The following is a 21,598-nucleotide window of genomic DNA, read 5'->3' as shown; positions in this document are numbered from 1 at the left end:
AAAAAGGCTCTCGCTGGGTGTCCCTTGACCCGACTGTACTACTTTGTTTTACAGTTCTGAATCAAGTCTGTCAGTGAGTCATCACCATGGCCTAGTGTGGTTGCAGATAGAGGTTATGGTGGAGCCTGCCACCAGACACGCAGTGCAGGCCAGTCACTCACTGCCAGGGATCAGCAAAGGCCTTTTCATCGAGGTGGTCAGAGGTGACCACCTTGACCCTGAGGCATTAACACAAAGGATGCTTCTCAAACCAGAAACCTTTACTTAGCAGACCTCCCAGGAAAACCAGAACGATTGAGTTGCTTGCTTGGGCTAGGATGTGCACACCTGCCAGGAGAGGCCATGTAGATGCTCACACACAAGTTTTTCCTCATCCACATCATCTCAAGGAAGTGCAGACCATCGAGCAGTGGCAAAGTGACAGCTGCAGTTGACCCCACCTGACTGTGCTTCTAGATCAGGTGGGCTCCAAGGTGTCTGGGAGGCCTGACTCTTGGGCAGCTGGCCAGACTGGATGGACTGTCAAATGAGTGGTCCCCATGGGAGCTCCCTGTGGCTCTAAAGACAAACACAGTGAAGTGAGAAACACCCACAGCAGGGCTCTGGTCTCCCTCCGAGGTAGTATTTATTTCAGCGCCTGTCTGATGCAGCCTCAGTCTTTGCAAGCCTTTTCCTATTGCACTGTTGTGGCTTGTTGGCCATTATTTGATTTTTGTACGGGGGAAAAAGCTTTGTTATAGAAATCAGCATACTATTTTTTTAAGTCTGGAGAGAAGATATTATGGTGACTGGAAATATGATCAGGTGTCAAATATAAATGTATAACGCCTTGCTGCGTCCTGTCAGACTTACTACATTCATTTTATATTTGCTGGCAATATCGAAGACTTCTTTTTTGTTTGTGTAAACTCTAATTTCTATCAAGGTATCATGGGTTTTTAAAATTAGTATTTCATTACAAATGTCTCAATGTTGGGTAACTAACTTTTGCCAGGGTCGTTATTGATCAAGGAAATAAATTCAACAGCCATTTGAGAAAAAAAAAAAAAGCTTTTTCTTGTGCACTGTTTCTTTGAAATAGTTGCATGCCCAGCAGCTGGCACAGAGTTGGTGTGGGTACTTGAGGTGGAGAGTGGATAAGATGTTTGTTCACCTTGTGTTCTTCCCTAGTACACATGCAGACCGTGTGGTCCTGCTATGGGCTCCCGACCTTCATCTCACCCTTGCTTGCTTCCGACCGAAACTATTTACCCACAGGCTCGGCCTGCAGTTCCTGAACACTGACAGTTTCCTGGTGCTCTTGGGAAAGCAAGCTTCGCCTTCCAGGGCAAATCCAGGCCCATCTTGGCTTGGTTGCCAGCCTTTACGGTGGTTTGCACTTTAAATGTGATATGAGGATTTAGAACAGTCAGCATGCTAGGGATGCACTGGTCTAGAATAAAAGAGCTTTTCATTTCGGATTTGGGGGTACTTAATCTCACAATTAAAATATCTAATATTTAAAGCATGACAGATATCTGGATTCTCTATTTTGTATAGTTAAACTTGGTTTATAGAAGGTTCCAGACATCCTGATGTGACACTAACTTCAGGGATCTGGAGATAGAGCGGTGAGGATGTGGATTGACCCCACCAGGGCCCACGGCTTTTATGTGTTCAGCTTTTCACTGTACACGTTTATTTCTCATGGGCTGGAGCCAGCATGGAGGGCCCAGTGCTTTAGAAACAGGAAGACTTGAGTTCAGTCAAGACCCACATAAAAAGCTGGGTGTGGATTGGGGAGATAGCTGAGTCTGTCCGTAAAGTGTGTGCCGTGCACGCATGAAGTCCTGAGTGTAGGCCCGAGTACCCACATCAGAAGCCAGGAGTGGTGGGGAGCACCTGTAATTCTGCCTCTGCAGTTTGCAAATAGGAGGACCCCTCCAGTTTGGTAGCTAGCTAGTCTAGGCAGTCAGTGAGCTTTGGGTTCAGCGAGAGACCCTGTCTCAAAAAATGAAGCGGAGAGTGATTGAGGAGATACGCAATGCTGACATCTAGCCTCCACAGGCACACTAACAAATACACACCCCTCAAAAACAAACATGCCCTGGCAGGTGGGTCCAGCCGCAGCCTGGGCTTTCTTGAGCTTTCTCCAGGGCATTTTGCTGATGTTTCTGTAGTATCACCCCTGGGTGTGATGCAGACTTAGTCAATACTCCTCAGTGGAGGCACAAATCAAAGACCCGCATCAGCTAGGTGAAGAGTTCTTAATAAGGTTACATGCTTCTAAGGTGAGCATTGTCTCTGGGATACAGAATTAGTAAATGGTTCTAGACTAGAATTAGGAGACTCTGGTAGTAAGGACCAAGTGAAGGGTCTTTAAATCCCATGTGCGGGCTCCCTTTGCAGAGCAGGAAGAGGATGCTGCAGTATTCATGCCCCCCGCCCCCCAACCCCAGCCTCAGTTAGACTCTTGTTCCTGTAGTCTGGTGACTAGGATGACTCATGAGGAGGTCTTCTCAGGATCACGTCCTCTGGTGATGGCTTCAGCAAGACAGTGTTGCCTTTCTCTGTTCCCGTTATGTAGTTCAGGCTAAGACAAGATTGGTATCTGGTAGTGCCGGTCTCCTGTTAATACTGGCTTTCAGGAAATACGTAGCTTGCATGCCTTTCCTCGCCTCCAGTATCAATTTTATTCTGTTCATTTCTAATTGACAAAACAAAAGTCCTGATTTCAAAAGTCCCTAGTGTAGGGCTTTAAACCTTAGACTCATTTCTCCACTCAAGACATGATCTGCAAATGTCATTTTATTAAATTTCCTGGTGAAGTACCAGGTGACAGTACAGCTCCAACATTTTGTGTGTGTGTGTGTGAGAGAGTGTGTGTGTGTGTGTGTGTGTGTGTGTGTGTGTGTGTGTGTGGTCTTTTGTATGGATGGTGTGTGGAGACCAGAGGTTGACATTAGATGTCTTTTCTCAGTTGTTTGTCCCATTTAATAGCCTTTTACGTAGCAAGTATATTATATATTTATTGAATGAATAGGGTCCCTTTGAGGATTAAATTATATATACAATTTTCAAAATTAATATTTTATTATTAGGGGATTTCATATATATCTTGATCATATTCACCCCTTCTCTGTGTGTGTGTCCTGTTTTGTTTCAGAAGACTCATAGCAGGTGTCCTGGTCCTCTGGCTCTTAGAATTTTCCTGCACTCTCCTTCATGATGTTCTCTGAGCCTTAAGTATGGAGGACCTGCTGTGTTGTGTTGTATCGATTGGAAAAAACAGAGTCAGTTATCTCTGCATTTTGACTAGTTGTGGCTTTCTGTAGTCTCCCTGTGCTGCAAAAAGAAGCTTCTTTGATGATCTGTGGGCAGAGGATAACACATAGAATGGCCCTGGTTAGGAAGTGGTTGTAGGTGGTTCCTCTAGGTTTCATGGTCTCATCAGGCATAGTTGGCTAAGTTTATAGTGCTAGGCATGTGCTAGGCATTAGTCTCAGTGATGCGGGCCCTAACTCCAGCGAGGTAACCATTGGTGACCCTAGGACGCACATGCTGCTCTTGCACCTTTTGGAGTACTGGCCATGTGGGTCACTATTGCGCTTCATTGGTGTATTAGCTAGATGGGACTGTGGATAGCTTTACTCTGTTGGCAGCTTGCCTGACTCCATCCAAGACGATTGAGAGTTAGTCCTCAGTGAGGCGGCTTCCAGGTCAAATCTGGATGAGCTCCTGCAGATCCTGTGTTGGAAGTGTGTGATGCCTTCAGCAATAGGCTCTGAACTGTTTTCTGGGAGAGGTCAAGGATGACCGCAAGGCCTGTATTGTTTGGGAACCTCTTGGACTCCTTGACCACCAACTCAAGAGGAGGTTCCCCGTGCCTGCACTGGGGCTTTTGTTAGTTATTCTATGGTTTGGGGGATGTGTCGTCACTCTAAATGACAAAACTTCCTTTATACTATAAAATGTATATGAACTTACATGCATGGAAACATATATACATACATGTGTTTTCCTGTCCCCTCAGGTGCTCCCCCAAAACATGGTCTCCTTTTCCTGGTGTCTGGACACTCCAGGTATATTTGTATCTAGTGATTCAGAGCTAGTATCCACAAATTAGAGGAAAACGTGATGTTTGCTTTTCTGGGCCTGGGTTACCTCACTTGGTGTAATATTTTCTAGTTCCATCCCTTGCCTGCAGACTTAATGATTTCATTCTTTACAGTGAATAGTATTCTGCTGTATATATGTACCGTATAATTTTTGAGATGAAATCTCATCCTCTTACTGATTCATGTGGACTGGCTGGCCAGTGAGCCTCTGGGAGTCTGCTTATTTGCTTCCCACAGGCCTCAGCACTAGGATTATAGTAAACTTAAGTCCTTATGCTGTGTGGTAGGCACGCCACTAACCACAAGGCCAGCCTGATACCTGTCCATCCACCCTTTTCCAAATGGCAGTATCTATGGTCAGTACAGCTTGAGATGAGAAACCAGTGTGTTTTCCCACTCACCTTGGGCCCAGGGTCCATCAGGGTCAGAACAGGTGGATATGGAGGGAACAGAGTCCCTGAGCTGCATGCTCGGACTTCTGGCTGCTGTCTGGGGCTGTCGCCTGTAGATTCCAGGCAAAGTAGTGCTGAACGTTCCAGCTCTCAGTAGAGAAAGAAAGAATCCCTCCTGTGGGAGGTGTCTTTAGCTGCAGAAGGTCCACCGGATGTCTTGAATTTCTCATGTAGAGATTTTAAAAATATTTGCATCACTGCCCTTTGCTGTCAGACTGAGCATGGAAAGGCAGTTTATAGAAGGAATGGTTACAAGTCCTGTGCAGGATGGGCACCGCCATGACCACTCTGCCTGGCTGTCTCCTGGGTATTTCCCTAGGAGGAGGGGTATCCTAGAGTATGCTGTGTAGCATCCCTGGCCTTCATTCTGTTTACTCGGGTTTACCCTGCTATAGGGTTGCCTTGTAAAACAGAGTCCCTCCTTATGTTTGAATGTTTTCAGGGTGTGGCTATAAGACTCTAGTATGTTCCTGTATTTTGATTTGCTACATTTGGCCACCCTGCTGCAGTGTCTCAACCCGTAAATTGTCAGTTGTCTCCACTACAGAGGTTCCTGGGCCTGAGCACTGCTTACCAGTGAGCTAAGTGGAGTGAGCAGTCTGGGCAGTCAGTGGTGTCCCTGGAACCTGAAGCTCTCTTGCTGTTCCCAAGGTACCTAAAGGCGTGTCTCTGCCTACTGTGGTCATGCCAGCCTGATTACTGCTAAGTGAGCTGTAGACCTGGGCACAGTGCCTTTGAAAACACTATTTGTGGGGCTAGAGATAGTACTCAGGGGTCAAGAGCACTAGCTATTCTTCCAGAAGACCTAGGTTCAATGCCCAGCACCCTCTTGTGGCCTCTGCTGGTACTGACCCAGTGGGTCACATGCATGCAGTCCAAACATGTATAGGGAAGATGAAAATGAAAACACTGGCTTACTTTGAGAAAACAGAGTGAATGCTTAACTAAATATTCTTTTGAGCACTGCAGGATTCCAGAATTAGAGGCTTGTGTGGAGTCTCGGCACACGCTTCCTGTGGCGCACTCCCTGGCCGGTCTGTCTGCTGGAACAGCTAGGACACTGAGGTGCAGACTTACACTGATGCCTCTGCCTTCAGTTCCCAAGTCCTCACTAATTAAAGCCATAGTAACATCCCAGGAGACCTTAGTAGACAAGAGCCAAGATGGGCAGCAGCCTTCCCACCCCCCTTGGAATTATGGAAGATTAAGCTCCCTGCTCTTCCTTCCTTTTCCTTCACCTTGTCTGAGGGGCAGTTCTCATGGAACTTCCCCTCTGCTCCAGTTCCTCAGAGCCACACAGGCCCTGGGCCTTGTTCTTTGCTGCCTAAGAACACAAAACTGTTGTGGAAATTCTGGCAGGTGTCTGAGGGCTGGGCCACTCCCCACCTTCACCTTAGGGTCAGGATTTGTAGGAGGAGAGACATGTGACCTCTGTAGGTTCTGACTCAGGCAGGCCACTTTAAACTCCACCCGAGGCCCTATGGGAGCCCCTCCTGCCCCCACCAACTGGCCCCTGGTTTGTATGTATAGACAGTTACAAAGGACTGAGACAGAAGCTGTAAATGCAATAGAAACCAGTCTTGTACACACACACTATTTCCAGGTAGTTTCTTTTCTAGTATGCACAAAGATAGATTTTAAAGAACTCATCTCCATGGGGCTGGGGATTTAGCTCAGTGGTAGAGCGCTTGCCTAGCAAATGCAAGGCCCTGGGTTCGGTTCTTAGCTCCGACAAAAAAAAACAAAAAAAAAAAAAAAGAAAAGTCATCTCCACTTAGAGGTGGCAAGAGTTTCTTTTTTTTTTTTTAATTATTCTCTCCCCCCCCCCCCCCAAGACAGGGTTTGTCTGTGTAGCTTTGCAGCTTTCCTGGATCTTGCTCTGTAGACCTCGAACTCACAGAGATCCACCTGGCTCTACCTCCCGAGTGCTAGGATTAAAGGCACACACCACCACCACCCGGCTTTAAATCTTTCTTATTTATATGTATACAGTGTTCTGCGTGTATGCGTCCCTGCAGGCCAGAAGAGGGCATCCTTACAGGCGGTTTGTAAGCCACTATGTGGGTGCTGGGAGTTGAACTCAGGACCTCTAGAAGAGCAGTCAGTGCTCTTAACTGCTGAGCCATCTCTCCAGCCCCTTCTTTCCTTGCTTATGTTGTCTTACGGAATACTGTGTAGGAACACCACTGTGTTGGAGGTACTTCTGGGCGTCAGTGGTTCAGAGCCTCTCCACTCCAGGTCTGCACCTCTGGCCTGTGCTGCCAGTCAGCATCTGTTCCCAGTACACTGAGCATGGCTGGTGTTCCAGGCATGCATGTTGAGACGCCTGCAGAGAAGCCAGGTTGGAGGAGAGCTGGGGTCATGCTGCCTGCTGCCTGCCCAGCGAACACAGATGTTCTGTAACAACAGCGGCCTGCTTGATAGCGGCTGGCCCACTGGATAGCTGCTCTCTCAACGTGAAGTTCCAGGGTTTAAAGCAAACTAGGGAACTCCAAGACTTCAGGAGAAAAGGTCATGTACCAGGTCAGTGGCCTTTCCCCTGGGCAGCCTAAGAGCAAACAGGAACAGTCAGCAAAGGGACACAGGAGACAGTCTCTGTGCTCAGGGCAAAAGCTGCAGACACTTGTAAACAGAGAGGCGGGTAGGGAGCCAGCTGGAGTGGCCTGGGGAGAGGTGAGCAAGCTGAGTCTAAACTAATGGCTTCTCCACAGTGAGCAGAAGTAGCAGGAGATGGCCTATAGCCCTAACAATCCTGCAAGGCCAAATGACTGAACCTGTGACTAGGGAGAGGTACTGTTGCAGAACAGAGCCCAGCTCGCTTGTGCTGAGCTTCGTTTTTGACAGCCATTCTCTGCCCACCCCTAGGTCTGACCTCACAGTGGATTCTAGCAAACCACTAGCTTCCATCTGTCCAAAAGTAAGGTTGTCGCTAGATAGCGTGGGGCGGCCACAGAGTTCCATTGTGCTGTGACGACCCACCCAGTGTTTCCACAGTGTGAAAAGTGTCGATTTAAGACTGCCTGCCCTGTAACTAGAAAACCTTCCTGAAACTGTTGCCACGTTGGAACATGACTTGGGGTTTGCTGAGTTTGTTCCTGGCCATGGCTGTTCCCATTTGGCTCCAGAATACATTCTCTTTACTCCCTTTTGAGGTGAGGGGCTGAGTGTTTTACAGACCCCACCCACCCACTTAACAGTGCAACAGGGGCCTTCCATGGTTAGCTACACAGCATCCAATAGCCATAATTATCACTTTGTACTGTTCATAAGCTGTCGTGGGAATGTGTTATCCCTGTACTCGCTTTTACAGCAGGAAATGCCTTCACCTACCACCTGCTGTTGGCTTTCCCCCGGGAGGTGTAGCTTTGCAGGGTCTCTCCCTTAACAGACTCCCAGTGCCTTGCAGCTGGCTGGCCATTCCTGAGCATTCTCGCCATGTCAGCTACTGAGGAGCTGACACTGGAAGGTGACAGGTCCTGGTCAGTTTTTGTTGGCCTAGCACAAAGGAGTCACTAGGGGAAAAGGAACCTTCATGGAGGTGTGGTTTTTGTTTTTTTCTCCATCATAGTTGCCACGGAGCATTTTTTTGACAAGTGATTGATATGGGGGGCTGGGGGGGGGGGGGTGGTCGCCCCTGAATGGGTACTCTTGAATTGTACAAGAAAGTAGGCTGAGTAAGCCACGGGGGAGGGGACAAGCTAGTAAGCAGTGTTCCTCCACAGTTCCTGTTTCTGCCCTGACTTCCCTGGACTGTACAGGCACGTAAGGCGGAGCAGCTGTCCTCTCCTTGTGTTGGGTTTGACAACTAGATATATCCAGAAAGAGGAAGTTAAGGGACTGCTTCCCTCAGCAGACCGGACTGAGGCAGGTCTGCAAAGTATCTTTCTTCTCTTTGAATTAATGATCGCTATGGGAATGCTGAGCCCGCTGTGGGCACTGCCACCCTGGGCTGGTGGTCCTCAGGTGTGTAAAAGAAACACACTGAACAAGCCTTGGGAAGCCAGTATGGAGTGCTCCTCCAGTCTGTTCCACAGAACACAGTGCTCCTCCACAGTCTGTTCCACAGAACACAGTGCTCCTCCAGTCTGTTCCACAGAACACAGTGCTCCTCCAGTCTGTTCCACAGAACACAGTGCTCCTCCAGTCTGTTCCACAGAACACAGTGCTCCTCCACAGTCTGTTCCACAGAACACAGTGCTCCTCCACAGTCTGTTCCACAGAACACAGTGCTCCTCCAGTCTGTTCCACAGAACACAGTGCTCCTCCAGTCTGTTCCACAGAACACAGTCTGCTTCAGTCCCTGGTTCCAGGCTCCTGCCCTGGCTCGCCTTGAAGAGAAATTATAATCTATCATATGAAACAAACCCTTTCCTGCCCAAGTTGCTTTTGATTAGTGTTCATCACTTACATCAGTGGGAAGCAAACCAGGGTGGGAGTTGGTCCTGGAGTGCAGCACTGCTGTGGCAGACGTGATTGTGTTGTTTTGGGCTTATAGAAGTGTTGGGAACTTTGGTCTGCAAAAGCTGTGTTAAGTGTTCAGCTTAGTGAGCGGTTCTGTAGGAACTTAGTAAGTACTGAGAGAAGTGCAGATGATATGGATCTGACTTGAGTCCCTCAAAGACTATTGCTGTTTCTGTAGCGTTTTGAATAAAATATTTATGTTTTGGTCAGCTAGGGCTGAAAATGAGCTGTGACTAACAAGAGGACCGGCACCAGAGTGAAATCTTCGCTTTACTGAGACAATTGATGCTAGTTAGCTCAGGCTGAAACACCGGCTGTGAGTAATAAGGAAGCAGTATCATTGAAGTTAAGTCTCTGGGAAGTATTTCCTACCAGTCAGCACACAGCTGTGGTCCAGGGAGGGAAAAGCTGCATCCTCAAAGTTTGGCAGCTCAGCTCAGCAATGGTTTTGAAGATGTGAGGGGGTGAGTCACGGAGAGCAGCTGAGGCCTGGAAACAGGAGGCCAGGCTGGAATTCCTACAGAGGCTGAGAGGCCACTGGTGAAGGTGCTGAGACTCATTTGTAGTGGAGGCTACAGGATTGAAGGGGTCCTGGAGAGAAGCTCAGGCTTGCCATGCAAGGTAGGGTCAGAGTCCTAAAGAGAAGCAGGAAAGGCCATTACTGGGTCACCACAAGGACAGCAGCAGTGTAGAGCAGAGCACACCTGAGTCTGTGAGACAAGTTGTGTGTGCCGAAGGTGGCAGAGCCGGAGAACTAGGCACAAGCCCACGGAGCCCAGAAGATTGTGAGCTCAAGATTTCAGACATGGAGCTATTTACATTGCTGGGAGTTTGGTTTTGCTCTCATCTGATTGTTAACTGAGTACTGTTCTTCTCATGGAATAAGAAATCATATGCATTGTTTATTATAAGAGCCCACAATTACGAGACAAGTGATCTTGGACTTGTATTAGTGTTAGGAATGTAGACACGGCTTTGAAGCTATTTTGTGATGCTAACATGAGATATTGGGACAATGGAAAGGTTATGGGTGAATAGTGATGCATTTGTGCCTCAACAGAGGGTTAATTGTGCGGATTAGTTTCTGTCAACTTGACACAAACTGGAGTTGCCTGGAAAGGGGGAACCTTGTCATTGATGTAGGGCATTTTCCTGATCGACTATAGTGGGAGGGCTCAGCAGTGTCTGTGATACTGCCCTTGAGCAAGTGGTCCTTGGCTGTGTAAGCAAGCCAGTAAGCAGTGTTCCTCCGTGGTTCCTGCCCTGACTTCCCTTATGTTTATGGTCATGGTATTTATCCAGCAATGGAGACCCTTTTTCTTATTTTGAATTCACTAGATATTAATAAAACAAGGAAGGCTTTTGCATGCCCTATGTTAAGGTTGCTGAACAATGCAGGGGTTTGTTTTTACTGACCAAACTGAAGTAATACAGGGTCTAGAGGAATGCCCCAGAAGGGTATGAGCAGCGGGAAGCTGCACCCTTTATACTGTGCTCTAACACATCACAGATCGAGATTCCTTACCCTAAAACAGTTTTCAAAAGCTGCAGCATCATTTACAGAACTGGAGTTCCGAGGGGCCAAAGTGGATTCCTGTAGAACATGAACTTCTGAAGCTGGGGCTACCCTTCTCCCCCAAATACAGCTGCCACTGTCTTCACAAGTCTGTGAGGCCCAACACCCCGAGCATTACTGCCCTGGCTCACCTACTCCCCAGGCAGTGTGTCAATGTGGATTTCTTGGCCATTTCAACACCTTGATAGTGTGGCATTTGCCCACACTTACATTTTGAGTGCACATTTGCCCACACTTACATTTTGAGTGCACAGGCTTACCTGTGGGAGTTTACATGGAAGCAGCCTATGTCTTTGGGTACTATTTCCTGGCAGCGTGAGTAATCAGCACTCGGGAGGTGCCGCAAGGCTCACGGGAATTGCACACCAAAACAACTACATCTGCATGGCAGCACTCAGTGCCTTTGCACGATCTCATGCAATTGCACAGTCCTGTGGGAAACAGGTTTTTACTAGTTCCATCTTACAGATGAGGATATTGAGACTATTGTAGGAGCTTCAGGAGCAGCTTGCTGACCGTGGTCTCCCTGGTCTTTAGGCTGCTGCTGTCTGCCAAGGGTAGGACTGATTGATGAACACCTGGCGGGTTCCAAAGAGACTACTGAGCTAGGTAAAGACAAATATTTTAATCTTTCCCCCATCTTATACGAAGTAATACAGGCCACATATTACATTTATTTGTAGACACTTAGAAAACAAAGTGGTGGTATTTCTTTATAGGTCCTATTAATAAATTTTATTTGGAACTTGTACCACAACAGTTCTAACAGCATGATTAAGGCTGCACGCCCCAGAGTGGTCACAGGTGTGTGCAGCATGGGACAAAAAGGTTGCACCTCAGAGCTGACCATGATCAAGTTAAAACACCTGACACAATATCCGTGCTGAGAAATTCCCTTCAGGTCATGACCAGCATGAAAACAATCAGGAGAGAGACTCTGCAAACATTCTGTAAGTGTGTACAGCAATGTGCTGCAATAGAGTCAAAAGCAGGTTCTATTTAGTGTTAACATCAAGCCCTTAGGAGAAAAAAATCTCCGTTGTCATTTATATATGCCAAGAACTATTCACACTTAGGGCTGGGCAGGGCAGCCAAGGAGCTTGACGAGGCTCGGCACCTGTAAGGAATGCTTAGGCTAATACTGAAGGTCTTTCCCATCCGGTGCACATCCACCTTCTGGCCGTGAGAATCTCATTTATCAGCCATTAAATAAAACCAGGAGAAAGCAGTGCAGTTCTCTGGGAACCTCGTCCTTTCCGAAGGGAAAAGGCTCTGCCAATTCAAGTCATTCAGTCAGAAGATGAAGGAACAAGTTAAGGCTTTGGTGACAATTGTAATCCTCTGAGAAATTACTTCCCCTTAAGTCAAGATAAGATAATAGTGTTTACTTTCTCTTGACTCTTAGAACCACTGGTAATGGGAGTAGGCAACTTGCACCTGCGAGTGAGTGGGCAGGAAGAAGGTCCCCCACAGCTGTCCCAGACTGTGCAGGGCAGTCAAGCCTGGCTCTGATCGAAGCAGGACGGACAGCATGTCCCCGTGGGTCTCAGTACGTTGAGGAAGCTGTGCTCACTGCATCTTCAGAGATTTTGGTGCTGGATGGGTGGATGCTTGCAAAGTACTTGACATCACTGTCTCGATCCATCTGAAGGGCCATGATTGTCTGTTCCACAGCCTCCTGATGACAGCTGGCAGAGGCCAAGAAGTATTCTGGAAATGACATGTGCAGCACACAAGGTTAGTCTTGACATTTCAGAGCAAGTATAGTCTAGTCAGGTATAAAAAGCTCATTGTCTAATAAATACAGCTCTTTGCAAGCATAAACATAACCATCATGTGACTCAGTTTGCAAATTCATTTGTTGCAGAAAAAAGCACTAGAATCCAAAAAGATTGAGATTTATTGTTTTTATAATAAAGTGACAAATATTTTTAGTTAGCTATTACCTCAAGAAAGGGAAACTATATGCACACCTTTTCTGGGGGGGGGCACCAACTTTCTTTAGTCTTTTTTTTTTGTTGTTGTTGTTTTTTGTTTGTTTTTCAAGACAGGGTTTCTCTGTGTAGCTTTGCGCCTTTCCCAGAACTCACTTTGTAGACCAGGCTGGCCCTGAACTCACAGAGATCCTCCTGCCTCTGCCTCCCAGGTGCTGGGATTAAAGGCATGTGCCACCACCACCTGGCTCTTTAGTCATTTTAAGAATGTATACAAAATAGCAGAGAAAAGCAGAACTGATTTATTCATTCTTTTTTTTGTTTTGTTTTTGGAGCTGAGGATCGAACCCAGGGCCTTGTGCTTGCTAGGCAAGCACTCTACCACTGAGCTAAATCCCCAACCCCCTGATGTATTCTTATTCTGTGAGGTTTATTACAAGTTTCTTCCATACTTCAGTCATGAATTCACACACTCAACTTTACGTGGCATTTGGAGAAGGCAGTCACAGTACCCAAACCATCAAAACAAATACCACAGGGCGCCTGTGTCTTCTGCCTAATGAACGAAGGGAAGAGACAAACCTGCTTGACCCTCAGCTGAAATGCCTGGCAGCTGACTCCAGGCAGTGTCCTCAGAGTCACATGTGCTTGGGAAAGCCTTGGCATATATGGAGGTCAGAGAACAACCTTTAGGAGTTGAAGTTCTTTTATCCTGTGGGTAATGGGGGTTGAACTCAGGTCTTCAGGTTTGGCAGCAACTGGAGATTGCCTGGCTGACTCCCATTATTCAAATTACTAAGAATTTTGCATATGTATGGATGCATGATGTGTCTGTGTGGGTATGTACAGGTGCACGTGTGTGGAGGTCAGAAGGTGGAGTGGGATTTTTTCCTTCATTGCATTCCACCCCTTGTATGTTGAGACAGGTTCTCACTGAACCTTAAGCTTGTCTAGACTGGGTGGACAGTAAGTTCCAGAGATCTGCCTGTCTTTGCCTTGAAGCACTGGAGCATCTGCCCACAACCTGCTTTACACAGGCTCTGGAATCCAATGCAGATCCTCAGGCCTGCAGAGCAAAGCAGACTGAACCACCTCCCCAAACACCATCTTTACCAAACCTTTACCAAACCCTCTGTGTCCAGGATCAAAGAAATTTCCACCGCACACCAGTATCTTAAAGACCTTTTAGTGTCTGTACCCTGGAGAAAATCATCGTGAAGTCTTCTTCCTGCCCACACAGGGCCCACTGGCACCACCCACCTTTCTCTAGTAGAGTCTGTCGAAGTGTTTTTGCAAGCAGCACCCTAACATTTGGAACCCTGTCGTTGGCCAAGGTCAGCAAGTGTGGCATCAGGTGCACAGCAAACTGGTCCATGGGGAGGCAGTCATCTTCAATGACAGTCTGGTGGAAAGAAGTAAGTGCCCAAACCATCATACAGGACAGAACCCCAAGCGACAACTGAACTGGTGTGGATGTTAGTGTTCTGCTTAGGCCAGGATTCCAGGTGCATGGGAACTCAAAACCCAAACCAACGACATGGGTGTATGGTACATGCTAGGTAAGGTGCCATCTATCTCATGCTCCAGTACGTTTATGACGTTCCAATCGGGAAATGCTGTCCCTGCCCTTGGTGCTGGTAAAAGCAGTCAGAACCTTTCTTTTATCTTGAGTTTTGGGCTTCTCACCAGTTTGACTTTATATCTGTCCCTCGGCTAACTTCCCCCATTTCATGTAGGTCATTAGGAGCTCATGATCCTCCTGCATCTACTTCTCAAGTGCTGAGACTACAGGCAGTGTGCCATCCACCATGCTTGACTGCAGTTGTAAACTCTGCAGAGACCAAGGACAGCCAGCCTGCCTTTATTTCCAACCTGCATTCTGCTGTGCACTGTGATGTGTGCATGGGGTGCTGTGGCCCGCGGGTACGCCACCTGGCTGAGTGAACCAGACAGATGCCTCACTTTGAGAAGCATGCAACCTCCTGACAGATAGTGGCTTTAGTTCCTTGTGGATGGGGGAGGGGGTCAGAGAGGGGTGGGGCTGAGAGAACTTGGAGGAGGCGGGCCAGGCCTTTCTTACCTGGCAGACAAAGACAAAGGCTTGTCGACCAGACCATTTTGGACACCTGCCGAAATTCTCTACCAGCTCATTGATGAGATCGACTCCAAATGTTGGAGGCGTTGCTGTGTGGAGTTTCTTCACCATTTCACTGACCTAAAGGAAGCATGAGATAAGGCTGGCTTCCATCAGTCCTGCGACTGGACAGCAATGATGGGAAGGCCAACAAGCTCAAACATACCAACTTGTAGGAAATCCAACGGACAGAAGAAACTTTGTCTGCACACAGATTCAGAGCAATGGGACGCAAGTAATCATAAACATCTCTGGGACTATATAATTCTAGAAGTAAAATCAGCTGTCTACAAAGATACAAATGACAAAAAAAAAATTAAAATCCAACCAAGATTTAGAAATAAGACAACAGGTTAATTGTGCTGTAACTCTGATCAAGGAGGCTTCTGTGCTACACAGAAGGGGACTTTAATGCCAGTGAGTTCAAAGCATGCCACGTCCAGAAAAACTGGGCTTTTTTCTCCTGTATTGGGGACCGAAGCAGATCATTTCCACTTGCAGCATCAGCAGTGTATGCCAAACAAGTAGTTTCTTGTACATCTTACCCAGCGTCAGGTATTTTGTTACAGCATCAACAAAATAAACTGAAAAGCATTCAGCAATGGAGATAGAGCAAAGCATTTTCCTTATCTGTTCACTGGAACATTATGCATGGTTTCCCCATTTCATTGCTTTAGAACTACAATTATCAACCTGTGGGTTTGTGACCCCTCTGGGGGGTAGACCAACCCTTTCATAGGGGTTGCCTAAGACCATCCTGCATATCAGATATTTACATTATAATTCATAACAGTAGCAAAATTGGGAAGCAGCAACGAAGGTACTTTTAGGGTTGGGGGTCACTACAACATGAGGAACTGTATTAAAGGGTCGCAGCGTTAGGAAGGTTGAGAACCACTGCTAGAAGGTTCTGAGACTACACAGAGGCACGAATGAGCTCAGGGGAGAGCTGCGCAATGCTAACCCACACATGGGTCAGGACAGGACCATATCAATCTTCAGGGCACCTGTGATGGGCAACAGGATTAACAAGTCCTCTCCTGACATTAATTCCCACAGAGGCAAGCCCCCAGGGGACACAAAGTGTCACCTCGGGGATAGAGTGTGCCAAGCAATGTGAGGAAACTCAGGCAAGCTGCAGCCAGTGACCAGACAGCAGCTGGCACACGTGTGGTGCACAGATAACACATGAAGACAGAACACTGACATGCATAAATGAAACATTGAAATTAAGGCCTTCTGATACCAAGCGAACATCCTACTACTGGGGAAAACCTGCACAAGACTCAACACAGACTCAACTGGGTGCCATGGGAGGGGCAGCATCTGAGAAAGCCTAGATGCCAAAGGCAGAGCCGGGAGGAGAGGCTGTCTATGAGTACAGGGACAGCGGGGAGCTGAGAATGGAACAGAACACTGGAAAAAAGTCAGCTGGCACCCCAGCCTGCTCTGAGTGACAATGGCAGGCCACAGTTCACAGACGGCACCCTGTGAATGGATGCAAGCAGATTCATCAATACCCAGCTCCACGGGAGCAGGGCAGTAAGGCAGGATGATGAGAAATGATGAAGGCACAGAACCTGAGACAAGCTCCAAGGCGCATGAAGCCAGGAAGACCGTGCAAAGGGCAATGGAGATAAACCTACCCTGCAAGACAGTGTCAACAGGGTTAGAACTTACTCTGCTAGTTCAGCACGAAAACGCCAATTCCTACTGTTATCTGTCACCAAAAACTCCTGGAGTTGATAAAGGTACTCTCTTCTCTTATCAATGTGAAGAAGCTGCAGTGACGGAAGGGAACACAAGGCACAGGCGTCATCTCTTCTGTTGGACTGAATACCATGGTAATTGCACTAAAGAAATGTGCGTGCAGATACAGACACATGTGGGGGCCAGAAGAGAACACCAGGAGTCATCAACTGCTCTAGTTTTTCCCTCTTTCTAGTTTACTTAAGACAGCATAGCATCTCTCACCAAACCTGCCTTTTTGGCTAGGCTATGACCTATGACCTGCCCATCTCCATAACCTATTGTGCAGTTACAGACATGGGTGCCTGGGATTTGAACTCGCGTCTTTTGCTTTTACAGCCAGTGCAGCAGCCATCTCCCCAGCCCTTGCTTTAGAATGGGTCTTGGGGGCCAGAGAGAAGACAGCTCAGTGGTTAGGAGGGGTATTCAGAGCTCTGCCACGGGCCTATGTTGTTGCCGGCAGCCACGAGACCGTAACTCAGGTTCTGGGGCATCAGAGCTTCTTCTGGCCACCACAGGCTCTGTACATATGTGCGGTGTGCACACACACACATCAAACTCCTATGTGGCTGTAGGAATAACAGACTAGACACCCACAGAACTCAAAGCTTGTCTCTCCAATTTCTCACTAACTACCATGGAGAATGGCCAAGTCTTAAGGAAACTGAGTAGACCCCACATGAAGTGATCCAACTTAATACCACAATGGAAGGTATTAACATCATGTTATCCGAGTGTAACACATTTGGAATGTGTTATGACCCAACAAAAACTTCAGGGCTATATCTCTTTAGTAAGAAACAGCCAGGTAGTCGTGGTCTACGCCTATGTCTCAGTACTTAGGAAGCTGAGGCAGGCAAATCTTGTGAGTTCAAGGTCAGCCTGATCTACAGAATGAGTTCCAGGACAGCCAAGGCTACCAGAGAAACTGTCTTAAACATAAAAATATTGCTAGCACGAAAAAAGAAAAGCAAGAGAGAAAGAAAAAGCAGTGTAGGCTTAGAGTAGACTATTAGTACATTTTTATGCAAAATGATTTAAAAGTTACCTTCAGAAAGTCATGCAAGTGTTTAAGAACACCTATCCTGACTTCATCAAGGTCTTTTAAAAATCCATTAAAAATTGGAACCAGATCTGCAGCTGTCAGCTGATCTCCAAGAATAACTGCAAGCTCATGGATGGAGAACGCTAATGTTCTTCGAACTTTCCACTGTAGAAATAAAAACTGTGTTAGAAATGGAAACAAAGTGACTTGTACTTTAAATGTCATTAACCTCAAAAATTCGATCAGGGCCAGTGAGATGGCTCAGCAGCAGGTAGGTGTACTTGTGCACCCAAGGTAAGCTGTATATGACTCATGGATCCCATAGTTGGCAAGAGCTGAATCCGGAGTGTCCTCTAATCTACACACACACACATTTCCCAGCACCCACATGCACAGAAACACTATTTAAAAAAAAAAAAAAATGCCTTGAATCCCAGCACTTGGGAGGCAAAGGTAGTTAGATCTCTGTATATAAACCAGATTGACCTAGAATTCAGAGTCCCAGATCACCCAGGGCTACAGTGAGACCTTATCTCAAAAACAACCCCCCCCCACAACAAATTACATCAGAATAGAATTAACAGATAGTACTATGTCAAAAGTTGTGATAAAAATTTCAGATCTCTCTATGGCACTTGCTGTTTCCCTTTCACTTATAAAGAAAACAATGTTTGGGAATCACTGATGAAACGTCCATAGTTCTTTGAACTAGGTCCCTGATCTGTTGACGTCCACTTGTAACATTCCCCTCTGCTGCCCTACACAGTGCTTCCCTTCAGAGTCTGTGCTACGTTATCTTGGATAAAACCCAAAACAATGTAAGAAACACAAGAATAAAGGATTTCTGTGTGTGTAGCACATGTACACATACATGGTAAACCTGTACACTAGCTCCCTATATGAAAGAGACAAAGGCAGAGATGCCCTGGGAGGACAGGGACAGAAAGAAAAGGCCATGTAAGGCACTCTAGAGTTCTGCAGACTAGAGCCTGAAAACTGCAGATGGCAGGGTTCATTTCACATGACGGAAAATGGGGCTCGTGGGCCTGTGTCACAGGAGGGTTCTGTCCTGCCGAGTCAACAGCACTTGTGCCTTGAGTGGGTGTAACCGCTATATTCACTATGTGTGGGAACTAGTCCAACAACTGTTTCCGTATAAGAAATAAGAACTGCACTAAAAGAACAGGCTTTTCATTATTGGCTTTTTGGTTGTGGTTTGTTTCTTGGGCTGGATAAGGGGCAAGAGGGTCAAATTTTTGGCACATAGAAATCAGACTGAACAAGAGGAAATGAAGTCAAAGCCTAGAAAGAGATGTCCACACACAACCCCCTAGGTCAAGAGTTTACCCATGTGCTCTGGGATGTGTGCACTTCAATGCTCTGGGCACCCAGGCACCAAAACTTAGGTCTAGTATACAGTTCTATTAAGGTGTGAAAACTAAGTGTGAGAACCAAAGCAGCACCTAGCAGAGGACTTTGGGGGAAGGCGCCATCTGTTGGTCTCCAGAGTGCATCTGCTATAGAGTAGACAGCACATGTCTGACTAGCAGCCGAGCTCACACTGCTTTAAGCCTTTGTGGTTGGAAGACAAGCCCATGCTAGGACACACAATTCTTAGACTTGGGAAGCACGACACCACCTCCAGACTCACACTCTGTCACACTCACTCACCTGCATGTCTGAAGCCAGGGTCTCATATGTCTCTCTCAAGCAGTGCCAGTTCTGCCTGCCGAGAGTCAGGGCCACCCCCGGCAGACTGTATGCACAGTGCTTCGCAATCTCGGTGTCAACTGTCTGTGCTCGAGAGGGGTCGGTCATTGACAAGTACTGATCTAACAGTGCTTGTGGTACAACATCCTAACCAAGAAGAGAGATGACAGCACATTTGAACGCTTAGATACGCTTTCAGCAGGTTAGACAGAAATGTGACCAATTAACTTAAAATATATCAATATTAATGTCAAAAAAGGAAACACGTAGTGACCAAGATTAAGAACTATGACCCATGAGGCTGAGGAGCCAGCTAGGCTGGTAAAATGCCAAGAAGATGGAAGGAGGGGTCCTGCAGCTTGCTGGCCGGATTGCCGAGCTCCAGGTTCAGCAAAAGACCTTGTCTCAAAAAATAAAGTTGGGGGGCTGGAGAGATGGGCCAGTGGTTAAAAGCACTTGACTCACAAACACCTGTAGCTTCAGCTTCAGGAATCTGATGTACTCTTCTAGCCTCATCGGGCACCAGGCACTCACATGGTGCACACATGTACATGCAGGCAAAACACCCATACACATGAAATAATAAAAAGGTTGGGAGTGACTGAGAAGATACCAACATTAGCCTGTGACCTCCATACACATGCACACAAACACCACACATCACAAACACACACCCCAAAAAAGGGCATATGTACATATGTATGCATACACACAACATACAAACAAGCTTAAAACAGGTTAAAGCCAGAGTTAATTACTAAGTTGAAAAGACACATCACAAGCAAGGCTGTGGCAGTTCCTTAGGAGCTTCTGCCGTGACCACATGATCCCACATGCTTCCTAGCAAGTGCATGGCACTGTGTGCCTGAACCCCACAACTCCGGGGGCTGAGGCAGGAGGATCAATATCGAAGCCAGCCTGGGCTACATGTATGTACCAGAACTATGTCCAAATAAATGGAAAAGAAGTTAAAGCCACATTCCTTCTATGGAAATTTTAAGACATATTAGAGCTGGGCATAGCCATGCACATCTTTAATTCTAGCACCCAGGAGGCAGAAGCAGGCGGATCTGAGTTTGAGGCCAGCCAGAGCTACATAGTGAGACCTTGTCTCAGGAAAACAAACTGGAAAAAAATTAATTAAAAAAAATAAAGCCACATTCCTCCTACAGAAATTAAAAAAAAAAAAAAAACAACAAAAAACAACGCGCACATCTGGAGATTTTGAGGGAAAATGTTCATACAGTCTTTCCCTTTCAACTATGTTGCATGTGAACATAAGAAATTTACTAAGAGTAAGATGGTCTATGTGAACTGATGTTAGGTGTGAAACAGGATGCATATGATTCTATTTTAAATAAAAGACACAATGACGACCATACACTGTTTGACCTAAGAGTCTGCTTGTAATAACACCTCCCAGAGGCCAACAGCACACAGATGTTATAAGAGTCCTGGGAGTCTGTGGTCTGCAGGGACCCACAGGCACCTATGGAAACTGGGTGGCACCGGCATGCTCGGGGGCTCCGACCTGCTCCCGGAAAGACTGCCAAGGTCCATTTCCACTCAGGAAAGAAGGACGAGGTGAGACACACCCTATATTTACACATCTGTGGCGTTATGAGGAGGTGGGGTAGGAGCTCAGACAGCACACGTCTGCCACTCACTTGCACTTTGGATCTCCTCTCTTCATCAGGGCTGAAGCCACCGCTGGCGATCACGTCCGAAGCTCCGTGGATGTAGTGAGGAGTGGCGTCCACACTCTGTTAGGAGAGAGATCTGCTTCAACAACTGCCCCTGCCGGCAACGTTCCTCTTTTACTAACCTCCCCTAGGTTACTTACCACTCACAACTGTCAAAAGACATGGCACAGAGAAAGGCTTTAGGCTTTACATGTTATAAACGTGCTTAAGGCCTCCTAAGAAGTCCTCTGCTTTGAACCAAGCTTGTAGAATACCTGTTAAATGTGCACCAATGAGCTTTAGAGAAATCAAAGTTTATGGGGCTCAATGGTCAAGAGCACCTATTTCTGCAGAGGATCTGGATTCAATCCCGAGCACCCACATGGTGACTCACAACACTCTGTAACTCCAGTTCTAGGAGATCCGATGACCTCTTCTGACCTCTGTGGGCATCAGGCATGCACATGGTGCACAGATATACAAGCAGGCAGAACACTCACACACACTAATTAAATCTAAAAAATAATTTATAAGAAAGGAAAAATTAACCAGCTCATTTATATTGGGAGGGTTCTTCCAGTCAACTCTCACAGAGGTCAATGGTATCATGTAGTTTTTCTATTATTCCTATTCATGGTTTTTAATAACTGATTTTACCAGTAGCTGCTTTTAACAGCTACACCCTGACCCAAACACAAAACCCGCTCTACAATGCATATGTATCACTGCAGTCCAATCTGCACTACACGGTCAGCGTT

General features: G+C 46.8%; 1 protein-coding gene across 2 annotated transcripts in view; it reads right to left on the bottom strand.

Moving 5' to 3' along the window:
• Positions 1-11,240: 11,240 nt before the first annotated feature.
• The window catches only part of Ppp4r1 (protein phosphatase 4 regulatory subunit 1), a 51,130-nt gene continuing 40,772 nt past the window's right edge, over positions 11,241-21,598 (bottom strand). For both annotated transcript variants that reach the window (XM_036173039.1, XM_036173040.1), the window contains exons 13-20: positions 20,826-20,921; positions 19,120-19,305; positions 17,452-17,613; positions 16,335-16,435; positions 14,821-14,941; positions 14,601-14,735; positions 13,781-13,922; positions 11,241-12,296 (exon numbers count right to left, since the gene is read on the bottom strand). In XM_036173039.1, coding sequence (XP_036028932.1) covers positions 12,133-12,296; positions 13,781-13,922; positions 14,601-14,735; positions 14,821-14,941; positions 16,335-16,435; positions 17,452-17,613; positions 19,120-19,305; positions 20,826-20,921 — 1,107 coding nt within the window. In that variant the 3' untranslated portion in view covers positions 11,241-12,132. The remainder of the gene's footprint in view (positions 12,297-13,780; positions 13,923-14,600; positions 14,736-14,820; positions 14,942-16,334; positions 16,436-17,451; positions 17,614-19,119; positions 19,306-20,825; positions 20,922-21,598) is intronic.

Source organism: Onychomys torridus, chromosome 23 (genome assembly GCF_903995425.1).
Source record: "Onychomys torridus chromosome 23, mOncTor1.1, whole genome shotgun sequence".
Classification (NCBI taxonomy): domain Eukaryota; kingdom Metazoa; phylum Chordata; class Mammalia; order Rodentia; family Cricetidae; genus Onychomys; species Onychomys torridus.
This window is presented reverse-complemented; position numbering and strand designations above follow the sequence as displayed.